Consider the following 14,806-nt stretch of genomic DNA (forward strand, 5'->3'; position numbering starts at 1 on the left):
CAATAGAGCCGGAGCTGGGAGAGAGTCTCCTCCAGGAGACCAAACTCCGTACTATGAGATTCCGGCACGTCTGCCCGGAATGAACCGAAGAGAAAGCGGGGAACCCTCGAATCCCTGACAGGAGCCGGAGACGTCGAGGCACAGAACCCCAGGTGACGTCGAGGCACAAAGCCCCCGTCGATACCAGGGCACAAAACCGCAGTCGAGGTATAAAGCCCCAACGACGTTGCGGCACCAAGCCTCAGTCGACGTCGAGGCACAAGGCCACAGTCAACCAACGGGCACAAGGCCATAGTCAACCAACGGGCACAAAGCCGCAGACGATGTCGAGTCACAAAGCCCCGGTCGACGACGAGGCCCCCAGCCTCAGTCGACGTCGAGGCACAAGCCTCAGGCGATGTCAAAGCACAAGCCTCAGTCAACGCGGAGAACATGGTCGCAGCCGACGTCAGAGGCACCGAGCCGCAGGCGACACCGAGGCACCGAGAATATGCTGCCTGCTTGTCCTGGGATAATGTTTTACTACTTTGATTTAGCATGTCTTTTAATGTCTGGGTGATATAGGATTAGTGTATTAACAGTTAATACAGCAAAGCTACACAGCAATAATGCATCTTAGCTTAATTTTTCTGAAAGGATTAAAAAAATCCTATTACACTCTAGCTTAAAACCTAGGTTTTGCAGCCTCAACATACAACAGTGTAACCAACTTTTTGGGTTATGGTCCTTGGTATTAGAAGCATTTACATAAGAGTAGGACATGGAACATCTAGAACAGGGGTGCCCAAATGGTCGATCGTGATCGACCAGTAGATCGCGTTGCCTTTGCGATCTTTTTCTCCCTGCTGCTTCCCCAAGCCAGGCCTGGTGCGTACAAGCGCCGGACTTACAAAACTTCACTTCCAACATCAATCGCTGCCTGGCTGACCTGGAACTTCCTCCCCGACGTTAGAATTGACATTGGAAGTGAAGTCTTGTGGGCCCGGCACTTGTACGTGCTAGGCCTGGCTTGGGGGAAGCAGCAGGGAGAAATCGCGTTGGTGGCTTGGGGGTGGGGGGTAGGGAAAGAATCGGGGAAGTGGAGAAATCGGCACGATGGCTTGGGGGGGGCGCAGCGGGAGAAAGAAAGAAAGAAATATTGGCTTTACAGAAGAAGGAAGTGGAACCAGAGACTCATGAAATCACCAGACAAAAAGATAGGAAAAATAATTTTTTTCAATTTAATGATCAAAATGTGTCCGTTTTGAGAATTTATATCTGCTGTCTATATTTTGCAGTATGGCCCCCTTTTACTAAACCACAATAGCGGTTTTTAGCGCAGGGAGCCTATGAGCAGCGAGAGCAGCACAGGGCATTCAGCGCAGTTTCCTGCACTAAAAACCGCTATTGCCGTTTAGTAAAAGGGGAGGGGATATATTTATCTTTTTTTCTAGTTGTTACTGAGGTGACATTGCATATTTTAAAGTCATCTGCCTTGACCTCTGATAAAATCCCCAAATACAAATGATAATTAACATTTTCTCTGCGTACAGTGTGCTTTCTGTTTTTTTAAATTTTATTGTTGGTAGATCATTTTGACTTGGTCATTTTAAAAGTAGCTCACAAGCCAAAAAAATTTGGGCACCCCTGATCTAGAACATGTTCAATTAATCCTGTGCTGCACAGTCCTGTAACAAACCAAATAGAGAATATGCAAACAATGACTACACCTGAAGTTGTTCAGTCACTAAATTCCTCCTCATCGCTAAAGTAAGCACTTTTCTTGATCCGTGGCCGTTTTGAGTCTTCTGATGTTGACGCTTCTTCCACAGTTTGCTTTGCCTGTTGCTTCTCTTCATCTATTTTGGCTTGCTATAGTAAAGAAGAAGGAACAAAGTATAATCATGTAGTCCTGTTGAGGATAAAAATAACCCATCCCATACTACGATTACTCCCAGCAGTTGTTAATAGAGAGATTCATTCATCCTGATGCAGCAACTACTATGTGAATCAAGGTTCTCTTGTTGATTTAAATATTTCTGGGAGATGGCAGTTCAAGGCATTTTGGATATCATTCACCGCTTAGACTGTGGTGAAATGCAGAAAGACTGCATTACACAGACAGCAACAGGGAAATGATCCGAACCTGCAGCTAAGAGCTAAGTTAATGTTTTGAACATCTGCTTGTTTTCTAAAGCTTTAACACCACTTGAAAATCTGCCTCCTTGGTTTTATGACCTACCTCTTGATTCACACTTCCCCTCACTGTGGGATGCCCCCCTGAAGAACTAAGCTTTAACTATTTATGCCCGGTTTTTGAGCTCAAAGAGGTTTTTCTCCCTTTGTAGGGAGTTTTTCTCCCGAGCTTTTTTTCCCGGAGCTGGACCTGTGATAGTCTTTTACCTCTCTATTTCAAGTCTTTCTACTTCGGGAGGCTATCCTTTGGATTTTGAGGTCCATTTGCTAATATCGATTGTAGCTTGTTTGGGCGCCTCCTACAGAGAAGTTGACACTCTTTATTTTGATTTGTATTTGTTTAATTTTGGGCGTCTTAGCTCTAATTTTTGTTTACTCCCAGGATCTGACAGATCATTGTCAGACAATCCTGAAATTACCAAGGGAACAGTATGATCCAGCAAAGCAACAGTTTGCAACTGAGCTGACCTAATATCATAATGCTCTATAATTCTTACTAAAAATATGACAGCTTGTTTGGCTAACCAATGCACATCCCTAGTATTTACACTTCAGAAAGACAGCTGTCACAAAAATGAACCAAATTAATCCTTTGGAAACCCATATATTGTTAAGAAATAATCTGGCACCATGTGTTCCTCATCTTCTCCCATGATAAAAATAACACCTACTTTGTTTATGCCAGTGAAACTTTATTCGTATTAAACAATGGCAGGGCTGGCCCAACACATCAGCAGGTATATGCTTCATACATGATCCCACTATTATTTCAAAGCCCCAACCTGGACCTGAAGTCCTCTATTGCTGCCATACACCACTGCATTGAACTGTGCCACATGAACCAAAACACAAATTTTCCACCATGAGTCATTCTCCCAGTCCCACCATAGCTCCCTTCTTCCACCTACCTCTATACCAGTGGTCTCAAACTTGCAGCCCGGGGGCCACATGCGTCCTGCCAGGTACTATTGTGCGGCCCATGGTTCGTACTAGTGCTGCTCTCTCTTTACGCCGTCCTCCGGCTTCCCACTCTTCCCTTCAGATAATTACCGCAGTTTGCAGAGAGGATTTCCGATGCTGTAGCGATCCTTGCAGGCTGCCGTTGTCCTCAGCAGCACGTTCCCTCTGCTGCGATCCTGCCCCTGATGTCAGAGGAGGGGGGCGGGACTGCGGCAGAGGGAACATGCTACGGAGGCAGATAGCAACCTGCAAGGAACGCTACAGCACTGCGATCCTCTCTGCAGGCTGCGGTAATTAGCTGAAACAAGACCTGGAGGCCAGGGGAGAAGTTGGAGGATGCTGCAAAGAAGGGGGAACATGCAGGCCTTCAAGGGGGGGGGGAAGATTTATAAACTATAAAGAGTTTTACCTCATGCAAAATTGTCATTTCTTTAATAAGACATTAACTATTTTTTCTGCGGCCTTCCAAGTACCTACAAATCCAAAATGTGGCTCTGCAAAGGGTTTGAGTTTGAGACAACTGCTCTATAACATCTGCCCTTTCTCCCATTTCCAGTCCCCATCTCCCACCAGATTCCACCATCAGAATAAGTTGTAGGACCATACTACATCACTCCTGTGACTCAGCCTCTCTCCAAGCCACCGGCCATCAGCACCACGAGGGCTAGTACTTTCTAGATATTGAAGCAGCAGCTACTCTTGTGGTACCAACAGCCAGAAGCTGGGAAGCAAGCTGAGCAGGGAAGGGACGTCCTGCCAGTCTGCATGAGATTCTGATGTTGGAATCTGGTGGGAGATGGGGGTAGATGTTAGAGATTTGTGGAAGAGGAGGATTATGCTAACAAATGGTGGAGCTAGGAGAAAGGTGCCGATGCTGGGGGCATGTGGGAGAGGTGAGCTATGCTGAAAGAATGTGGGACTAGGAGAAGGGGGGGGTTAATGCTGAAAATTTGTGTTCTGAATCACTGAATGGATCCATCTTTAAAAAGAATTACAACATGAATACACTGAAATCCCTATTTTACTGACTGGGAAAGGACAATTATCTAAAACAATAAGCTCCTAAAATTCCAAGTGATAAAACACTTAGTATCAGAAGTTCTACATAAATGATTTACTTTAATTGTTAAAAGTTGCTTGTGCTGTTGACTGTTCAGCAGGGTGGCCCATGAGAGATATGAAAAAAATGCAGGACCATGTCCAAAGAATCACTGTAGGGTCTCCTTTGTATACATCAATAGTGGCTGAAAAGAGGACCATGTGTGAAACACCACAATTTGTTCAATGGTAGGGCCAGCCCTGCCCATTTAGACCCCACTGAATATTAACCTGTGAAGAAATGGAGCGAGATATGACTTGCCCAAAGTCACAAGGATATGTGAATCCTGGTTCTCAGCCTACTAATTTAAATTAGGCTATACCCCATCAATTATCTCACCAAAGTTTGTAGCCATCTAATGAACCTCCACATGTAAGTATTCTATTAACCTGCCAGTTCTCAGCATCAGAGAGAGAGAGAGAGAGCTCAGGGCATGGCTACATACAACTGGGTTATAAGTGCCATGTACCTGTGCTAAGCAACAAGAACATGTTCAGATCCATTCTATTTATCTTGCAGAAAGCATACAGTTCTATCTCATCCTTTTCAAAGAGACTGGCAGAATCTAGTTTGTTTCAGAATCATGCTCCTAATACTTGATTTCCATACTTGTGCATTGCTTTCTATTTTTTTCTGACCAATTTCTTGAGTGGATTGATATAGAAATAGGTTTACCTGTACACACATACAGAGTTAAGGACTTTGATTAGATTATTGCTAGGTGGGCTGCATGGATATACACTAACTGCAACTTTTTTTCCTGAACTCAAAGCAGTGGCACACCAAGGGTGAGGTGGTGGTGGCACTCGTCCCATGGCAAAAACCATAAGAGGGTGCTCCAGTTTTACAACATACCTTCCGTATGCTGCAGCTTGCAATCTTTGACCGCTGGCAACACCAGTGAGCTAAAAAGGCTGCCTTCAGTGGCCTAGAAGGTTTCCTTCTGCTGCAGTGTCCTGCCTCTGCTGGGAAAGTTGAAGCAAAGGGAAAATTTCTGGGGCTGCTGAAGGCAACATGTTTAGCTCAATGATGTTGCCAGCAGCCGAAGATTGCAAGCTGCAGTCTGCAGGGAGGGAGAGAGAGAAATGCCACACTCGATTAGGGGGAGGGAAGGGTAAAAGAGTAAGCCACCAAATAGAACTTAACGGTATATAAACTGTTATTATTATTATTATTAAATCGGGGATGGGGGAGAGGAAGAGATTATTTTTTTTTTTTAATTCTTTATTCAGTTTTAACTCTTGCAACAAGTGTACAATATTCAATCAGATAATTCGTACAAATCACTTGACATTCTAACAATTATTGTCAAATGCATATAAAAAGACTCCTCCCCCACCCATCCCATTCAAGAAGAGATTCTTGGGGAGGGGGAGGAGTGAAGGATATAGAAGGAAAGGAGACATGAGGGGAATGAGAGGAGAGATATGACAGACCTGGAAAGGGGGGGAAATGGAAGGAGAGAAAGATAATTAATTTTCATTTTTAAAAAAATGTTTGTTTATATAAAATCTTCTGTTTTGATATACTGGTGTACTGGATGGAATAGGCTTAGAAAGAGGGCAGATACTATATGGAAGGGGGAGGGAAATAAGGCAGACACTGGATGGAAGGGAGAGAGGGAAGACGAGGAAAGCAGAAACCAGAGAAGACAAAGATAGAAATACATTTTTTTCTTTTTCCTTTAGGATAAAGTAGTATTGTAGCAGTATTAATAAACATTTGTAAATGGAAATAAGGTGATCTTTTTATTGGACTATTTTTAGTACATTTTTTACTAACTTTCGGGACCAAAACCCCATTCCTTGGTTCAGGACAGGCTACTGTAACAGCAGTATGCTGTACTAACCTGAAGAAGGAAGTTCTGGCCTCTGAAATTACTTGAAAAATGTACTAGTACATTAAATTGGAGGTTTCTTATTTTCCATTTTATTTTGTTTCTATTTGTTAATTTATAAAGAGGTGATTGGTACTTGCCAATCTTTTCAACACTGCTATCTTTATATTTTACACAGTATTAGGGGACATTGCATGTAGAGTCTGGTTTCTTGGTGGTTCAGTTTAACTTTTGTCTACATATTTCTATTTTTAATTTGCAATTAGTTATTTGATTTTTAATTTGCGATTACTTATGCAATACTGGGTGAGGGTGTATCCGTGTTCTGTGTGTATGAAAAAGATATGATTTTCTGTTAGCAATGTTGTGCAGGACTGATATGTATTAATCTGGTTTGTTTAGTTTTACAATGGGTATATTGATGTTTTAGAGCTCACTGTAATGTTTAAGATGCTGCCTTTTCCTAGGTTCACTCTTGTTATGTGACTCGTGGATTAATATTAAACATAATTTTTTTCATATGGGGAAGATTTTAAAATAAATGCTCGGCTCCAGATGTCAAATACGCTAGGTATGCAACTGCAAAGGTCATTACACAAAGTACAGATTTTATGTTCTTTCTTCTTCATCTCTAGCAGATTATTATTTACCTGGAAAGCTATAGCTTGGCTGAGACTATCCAGGGTAGGATCTTCTCCTTCATCTTCACTTTCTTCCTCTTGTTCACTAAAAAAGCATTCATTCAGTCATTTAAGATGTAATTACTGTTTCAAATTTTTCAGCGCTAATCTTTAAACCAGAGACTGTCCATGGTGTATCTATAAAGATTGCTATGGTAAAGTCCAACTCACCAACATTTATAATGGCAATCTGTTTGTGTGCATAATTCTAAGGTTCCAAGGAAAGGACATACAGAATGGATTACAGAGAGCATCCCTTACCTTTTTCCCCTTTGATAGGAATCATTAACTAAAACAGTGACAACATGGTTCTAGTACAAGTTTTGGCTGGTATTAATAAATGCACTTTCATCACAATTACATAGAATAAAATGCTCTGTGATTCCCTAGCAAATGTTTTACTGGTATTCAAGTTCATCACAAGTGAAGAAACACTGTTAAATTTTCAGTACTTCAAGACAGTATATACAGTTATCTGCAAAAGTCTGCCATCGAGCATTTGCTTCTCAGAAATTTTGCCTGGACAGTAAGGGCCCCTTTTACAAAGCTGCAGTAGTGATGCTACCGCGGTAAATGCACTGAAGCCCATAGGAACTGAATGGGCTTTGGTGCATTTACCATAGCAGCATCGCTACTGAAGCTTTGTAAAAGGGACCCCACATTAGGAATAACATTTCTGCAAGCTTTCTCAAGCCTATTTTTGCAAAAGTAGGCCTTTGACTTTTTGTGTGTGTGTTTACAATGATTATGTAAAAGTAAGTTACAATATGAAACATGTAAAAGTAAGTTACAATATAAAACATGCAAAAGTAAGTTACAATATGAAAAATAAATTACAATATGAAACATGAGCTGCAGAATCCTGCATTTAATGCTTTAGTGAGCAAGGGCTTCATTTTGTTTAATTTTTAATTGGATTTCCTATAAACTAAAAAGAGATTATGTACTTACCCCACCCACCCCCCTGGTAATCTCTTTTCCAGTAGACAGGTGAGACATTCTAGACCAGTGGTTCCCAACCCTGAACTGGAGGACCACCAGGCCAATCGGGTGTTCAGGATAGCCCTAATAAATATGCATGGAGCAGATTTGAATACCTGGCACCTCCATTATATGCAGATCTCTCTCATGCATATTCATTAGGCCTATCCTGAAAACCCAACTGGCCTGGTGGTCCTCCAGGACAGGGTTGGGAATCACTGTTCTAGACAGTAAGGTTATTTCTCCATAGCCATGTGCTGCTGCAGAAGGAATCCACTCCAGCCACATGGACTTGAAGAGAAACCACCATAAGGCCTGTGTCTAAACCAGTCTGAAGAAAGGCGAGAATTAGCGAGATCGTAGCTGAAGAAGGGCCCACTTGGACATGTGTTTACTTGCTTCTTGCAGTGGCCCTGGGGAACATAACTCACTCGCCTGGATCCAGAGGCTGACTGCTGAGGAAGTCTGCTTGAATGTCATGTACTCCTGCCACCTGTGCTGCCGACAGTGCTAGGTCATGACGTTCCATCCAATGAAAAAGAAAATGGGCTTGCTGAGCCAGAGAATGTTCTTGGGTCTTCTCTGGCGAATGATGGAAACTACTGTTATCGTACTATTGGAGAAGACTGATCTCTTGGTCCATTAGTGTCTTCTGTAATTTTGACAGAGCTAGACAAATGGCTCTGAGCTCCAATCAGTGGAATGACCACTGTCACTGATATGGTGTCCAAAACCCCTGAACAGGACAATGATTGCAAAAAGCTTCCCAGACCCAAAGGCTGGCATCTGTCCTCATCACGATCCAGGATGCAAAGTGTAGTGGAAAGCTCCAGCAGAGAAAATGTGGGAGAAGCCATCAGGCCATGCTTGCTTGTGGAACCTGGTGAAAGAACAAAGCATGTTGTAGAGGATGCATGAGTGCTCTCACCCAAGGAATCACATACAACTTGGAAACCCAGAACCTGAAGACAATCCCATGTCGAAGGAGACGTGGCAGGGAGACGTGGCCTGCTGCTGGGTTGAAAGGAACTCTCAGGTATCATAGCAAGTGTGTGGGCATCAGATGGTGCATTTTTGTCCTTTTTTAAATATTTCATGTTTTGACCCTGACAATTCCACCCAGGTCTTCCAGCACCTGGAGCATCCGCTCCAACGTGAAGCATCTATTGGCCAAAGAGGGATATCTAATCAGCCAGCCCTCTAAATAATGGTACACCTGGAGACCCATCTGCCGCAGGTAAGCCGCCACCACTACCATCATCTTAGTGAAGGTCTGGGGCACTGAAGCCAATCCAAAGGGCAGAGTTGAGAACTGAAAATGCCGTTCCAACCTGAACCCGCAAAACTTAGCGGTGGGCCAGAAAAATTGGGATGTGCAAGTACATCTCTAAGATCCAGAGAGGCAAGAAACAGTCCTGGAGTCACTGCTGCAATGACCAACATACGGTCTTCATTTGAAATCATTGAATCTTGAGAGATGCAATCACATGCTGAAGATTCAGAAGTGGCCTCCACTCTGCACAGCCTTTCTTTGGCATGAGAAAGTATATGGAGTATCTGCCTGAAACTGAGAGGTCGGACAATACTGGGTCCATAGTTTGAAATTAAAGCAAGTGCTGAATGGTGGTTGGAGTCCTGAGCAGGGCTCACTAACCAATCTGTCAGAGGTTGAGCAAAGACCAGTTTTTAACCTGACCAAAGAAACTCCAAGACCCACTGGTCAGGCATAATGCACATTCAGACAGGCATAAATGTGTTGAAATGGCCCTCAAAACACAGAGGGGCATCCGTGGACCTGGCGCCATTGTGCCTGTGCATCAGGAGGCACAGCACTGAAGTCTGAAGGCTTTAGCCAGTATACCAGCATTGTTAGCCCTGAGAAAACACCTATGATGTGTCACCTGCACGTGATTGGAAACGCTGGGTGCAAAGAAATCAGAATGACCAGAACCCCAGGAGGGCCAGGTCTGCTATCAGGCCAAGTCATAGGGTGACAGTCCAGTCTAGAATCCATGAAGTCATGCAAACCTCTGCTAGACAATCACAGCTCCTGAAAAGGCAGCCTAGCCAAAGGAGCCTTGAAAGTGGAAACAGCAACCTACCGCGAGCAGAGAAGGATTTCTCCGACACCTGAGTCAAACTTGCATAATTAGGGCATGCCATGCATTCGGCATTTAAACCGTGTCCGACAAAAACAAAATTGAAAAAGAGGGAACTACTGCCTCCAGAATATGCTTTTGAGCGTGACAGCGCGAGTGACACAAAATGTCGCCAAAGCAGTTTTAATGCCTAAGGCAGCTGTGTTACCCATATTGGGGGGAAAAGTGCATATGCCACCTGCGCTACCAAAAATCCATCCTGAGCTGAACCAAAGCTGTTGATACTTCCTTGTCATAAAATCTCAACATGCATAGCTCTAGCAAAGGTCAGAGCACTCTCAGAAGAAATAAACTGCTCCAAGACCAGAACGCACATATCAGGGTACTAAGGGAAGGTAGCAAATATACACCACCAAGCCAGGAGGAAAAAATGGCTGGAGCCAGCTGAGAAAACAGAAAAACCTCCTGTAAAGGTCTGGTAAAGCCACAAATTCAAATAGGCACGGGCTTGTGAGGGCATTTCCAGGCTCCCAAAACCCAGCGGGATCCACAGATCCAGTAAACAGTTTCCATATTCCTGTCCGGGGAAACACTGCACCTGTAAATAAGGGGTCAGAAAGCAATCATCTGCACTGGGATCTCCCAGATCAGTGTCAGGCAGTACAAGCATCACGACTGGGGGAGGCTAGATTGTGTCCAAAGGAGCAGTGCTCCTGAGAGACGCCGTGTAGGTGGATTGGGACTGTGCAGGGGGAAAATACAGGAATCCAAAATCCAGAGTGCAAAAATTCCAAAAGTGTCTGGCTCCTGGGGCATAGGTCACATTAAGATGACAAAACCAAATTTTACTGAGGCTGCACAGGGTCCACAGCCTGGCGGATGGAATTACCAGCTTTGCCAAGCCCCAAAAAACATGAAGGCCGCCCCACTGGGCTAGCTGAGTGTTTGGTCACCTGCTACAGCAGGTAAGAGGCTAAGCTAGATGCTGTGCACCACACAACACGTGGCACAAAAACACTCTAAAAGCGTTAAAAGTGTGCATTCCTGGCAAGAATCCACAAGAGGAGACTCCAAGGACTCCATCCCAGCAAGTTTCCAGGCAAATTTTGCAGATTTGAAGAAGCAGGAAGCTTTAGAAATTAAAATCACTAAAAATCCAAGATGGCTGTCACAAAATTCTCACCATAATTGCAATATTTTTCACATTTCCCAAACTTTAAAAATGGTGATTTTAGGATTTTTCTGGAGGGGGAACATTCAGAAACACTCAAAACCCCACTTTTCACACCTTTTTTTTTATCAATAAATGTTTATTGAAAATTTTTTGAAAATATACAAACCAGAATATGAATATCAGGGACAGCAGAATTGAAAGCAAGCGTACAAAGACCACAACAAAAGATCTACAAATCTCATAAATTGCCCCCAACAATACAAACAAGCCCCCGATATCCATCAATAACCAGAACTCCACAGAAGTCTAACATTTTAAAAATACAGTCACCTCGGTTTGCAAGTAAAGCAGTTTGCGAGTGTTTTGCAAGACGAGCAAAACACTCCAGCAAATTTTAACTCACAAAACAAGCGTTGTCTCAATACATGAGCGTATCGCTCCCCAAACCGAGCTGCTGCCATCACCCCATCCCGGGAACCGGCTTCTCTCCCCAGCACGGTTCACTTTCAAACCTTTACCTCTAGCGCAGCGTTTTTCAACCGCTGTTCCGCGGCACACTAGTGTGCCGCGAGATGTTGCCTGGTGTGCCGCAGGGCCGCCATCAGGGCAGTACTACCAGTCCTGCATTCAGGGGCCCGGAGCTGACAGGGGGCCCGAGGCAGGGGCGCCAGTAGCTCGCCAAGGCAAAGTGAGTCGATCACCCAGGACTCACTTTGTCTTGGCGATCTAATCTATCGAGCCGATAAGTCTTCTTCTCCCCGACGTCAATTCTGCAGTCGGAGAGGAAGTTCGGGCCAGCCAATCGCTGCATGGCTGGGCGGAACTTCCTCTCCGATTGCAGAATTGACGTCAGGGAGAGCATGCGTCGGCGTCGGCTTTGGGGCCTGTTATCCATTGGTGGGTCCTGTTCCCCGATGGCAGTGGCAGTGGCTTGGGGAACGGCAGGGAGAAAGAAAGAAAGGGGGCAGGCAGGGAAACAGAAGGAAAGAAGAGAAACTGAAAAAAAGAAAGAAAGGTCAGGGAGAGAGGAAGAAAAAGTTGGGGGAGGGAATGAGGTGTGGAGGAGAGAGAGCATACAGGCTGATAGAAGGGAAGAAAGATTGGATGCACAGTCAGAAGAAGAAAGTGCAACCAGAAATCACCAGACAAGGTAGGAAAAATGATTTTATTTTAAATTTAGCAAAGTGGAGGCAGTATTACCACAGTTTTCAAAGGAATTTGCCCAAATAACTTAATAGTTAACTGGGTAAATTCCCAGAGATGAAAACTTCCCTTCACTTACTATGCACAGTTCTGAATTTATATCTGCTGTCTATATTTTACAATATGGTCACCTTTTACTAAACCGCAATAGTGGTTTTTAGCGCAGGGAGCCTATGAGCGTCAAGAGCAGCGCTGGGCATTCAGCGCAGCTCCCTGCGCTAAAAACTGCTATTGTGGTTTAATAAAAAGGATGGAGGGTATATTTGTCTATTTTTGTATGCTATAAAAACCAAATACAGAGAGAGACTTAGAGCTGTTGACGAAGAGCTACGTGTGTGTCTTTCTTCGATTCCAGCCAGAATATCAGCTTTGTGTTCATCCAAACAGGCCCAGGTTTCGCACTGAATAAAGTATTTTATAATTTTTCACTATTCTGTTTACTTAATATTTCATAATAAAGTAATTATAAAATACTTTCTTTGTGTTTATTTGATTCCTATTCAAGAGAATTACTTTATATATAGTCAATATAGGCACAGAGTTAAATTTTTTAACATTTTCTAATGGTGGTGTGCCTCGTGGTTTTTTTCATGAAACAAGTGTGCCTTTGCCCAAAAAAGGTTGAAAAACACTGCTCTAGCGGACACCAGCAAACAGCACCCACTAACCCATGCCGGCACCATCGCTTTGCCAGAAACAGGAAGTGGAATCAAAAGGGGGCAGAGCTTGGCCGAGGGAATGCTACGATGCTGGTGGGAGGTAGCTTGGGTTAGTTGTATGACAGTGGCTATTCAGCTAAAGGTAGGCTTGAAGGTGAACCGCAGAGGAGAGAAAGAAAAAGGGAGAGATGGTCTGTGGGGATGGACAGAGAGGGTAGTACAAATGCTGGATCTAGTTGGAGAGGGGAGGGGAGAAATGTCGAAACAGGGAGTAGGAGAAGTGTTGGACCACAAGAAGACAGAGAGAAGGGATATGGGTCGGGGGGGGGGGAAGACAAACGAATCATCCAAGTTTCCATTACTTCCTATGGGGAAATTCACTTTAATATACAAGCACTTTGGATTACGAGCATGCTTCTGGAACGAATTATGCTTGCAAACCAAGGTACCACTGTATAAAGAAATGTTAATGAGAAAACTTGAAATTATTTTGGTCAATTTCAAGATTCCAACTTTTGAAATCCCAAAATAGAGTGTGTGTGGGGGTGGGTGGAATTCAACCTCTCTGAATCTCAATTACTGGTAAGTGACAAAATATACGAATATACATACATTTCTTCTTCAGCTTCAATCATCTTTTTCCTTTTCTTTTTTTCTTTCTTTTTTGGAGGGTCACGTTCTCCTAACATATTTTTAGGGCAAGCGTAACTCAAATGCCCTACATCCTTAAAGGAAAGAAGGAAAATGTATGCATTATTTACTGACAATAAAAATTATTGATAAAAAAGACCCCAGTGCACACAGTTGCAATCTAGAGTTTAATCGGCACTACAGATCAGGTTTATGGCTTCTATAGTTGAGAAATTTGAATGTCTGATTAATTTCTCAAACTCTGAATAAAAAGGTGATTAGTTGTTATCTGTCTGTACCCTTTTTGAGAGAGAACAAAAATTATATGGTTTGGAAAAGGCCCAGAATCATCATAATTTGCAGTTCTCTTACAGAAAAGATTTTGGTAAGCCCAAAATGCAAGTGAATTAGCTTTTAACTTTTGGACCCCAAAACAGCATAATAATTTGGTAACTATTTGAATTTTTTTTTCATTACTGATATTGCTATTAAAACGCTGCACCACAATTTTTAAAATTACATTCTCTCTGGAATTGTATTAAAACTGAATTTAGCATACCTTTGGGAAATAAACAGTTTTTCAATATTTTTTGGTGTTCACAGATTAGGAGAAAGAGTTACAGATTATGCTGTTTTGTGAAGAATAAAATTAGAAGCTAATTCACTCTATTTGCACTTACAGGAAAGTTTTTTGCAAGAGCATTCACCTCAAAGTGATTCATATCCAGAATCATATCCAGAATCTGAAGAAAAGCAAACATATTTGCAGCATACAACATGTTATTGGCATCATTGCAATACACATGAAAAGCACAGTTACTTACCGTAACAGGTGTTATCCAGGGACAGCAGGCAGCTATTCTCACATATGGGTGACGTCATCTGACGGAGCCTTGATGCGGACGCCTCACAAGCAGACTTGCTTGAAAAAACTAGAAGTTTCGAGTCGTCCGCACTGCGCATGCGCGAGTGCCTTCCCGCCCAGGCACAGGGCGCGTCTTCTCAGTTCAGATAGCTAGCAGAGAAGCCAACAAGGGGAGGTGGGTGGGTTGTGAGAATAGCTGCCTGCTGTTCCTGGATAATACCTGTTGCGGTAAGTAACTGTGCTTTATCCCAGGACAAGCAGGCAGATATTCTCACATATGGGTGACCACCAAGCTAACCAGAATGGGATGGTGGAAGTGTTGGCAACTTAGGAGAATAAATTTTGTAATACTGTTTGGCCGAACTGTCCATCCCGTCTGGAGAAAGTATCCAGACAATAGTGAGAAGTGAAGGTATGAACCGAGGACCAAGTAGCAGCCTTGCA

The 14,806-nt window shown here is 43.3% G+C and overlaps 1 protein-coding gene across 4 annotated transcripts in view; it reads right to left on the reverse strand.

Moving 5' to 3' along the window:
- The window catches only part of ZCRB1 (zinc finger CCHC-type and RNA binding motif containing 1), a 59,834-nt gene that overhangs the window by 15,863 nt on the left and 29,165 nt on the right, over nucleotides 1-14,806 (reverse strand). For all 4 annotated transcript variants that reach the window (XM_033958562.1, XM_033958559.1, XM_033958560.1 and 1 more), the window contains 3 exons: nucleotides 13,480-13,592; nucleotides 6,722-6,797; nucleotides 1,710-1,851 (listed from right to left, as the gene is read on the reverse strand). In XM_033958562.1, the coding sequence (XP_033814453.1) occupies nucleotides 1,720-1,851; nucleotides 6,722-6,797; nucleotides 13,480-13,592 (321 nt within the window). In that variant the 3' untranslated portion in view covers nucleotides 1,710-1,719. The remainder of the gene's footprint in view (nucleotides 1-1,709; nucleotides 1,852-6,721; nucleotides 6,798-13,479; nucleotides 13,593-14,806) is intronic.

This window comes from Geotrypetes seraphini, chromosome 9, assembly GCF_902459505.1.
Source record: "Geotrypetes seraphini chromosome 9, aGeoSer1.1, whole genome shotgun sequence".
NCBI classification, from domain to species: Eukaryota; Metazoa; Chordata; class Amphibia; order Gymnophiona; family Dermophiidae; genus Geotrypetes; species Geotrypetes seraphini.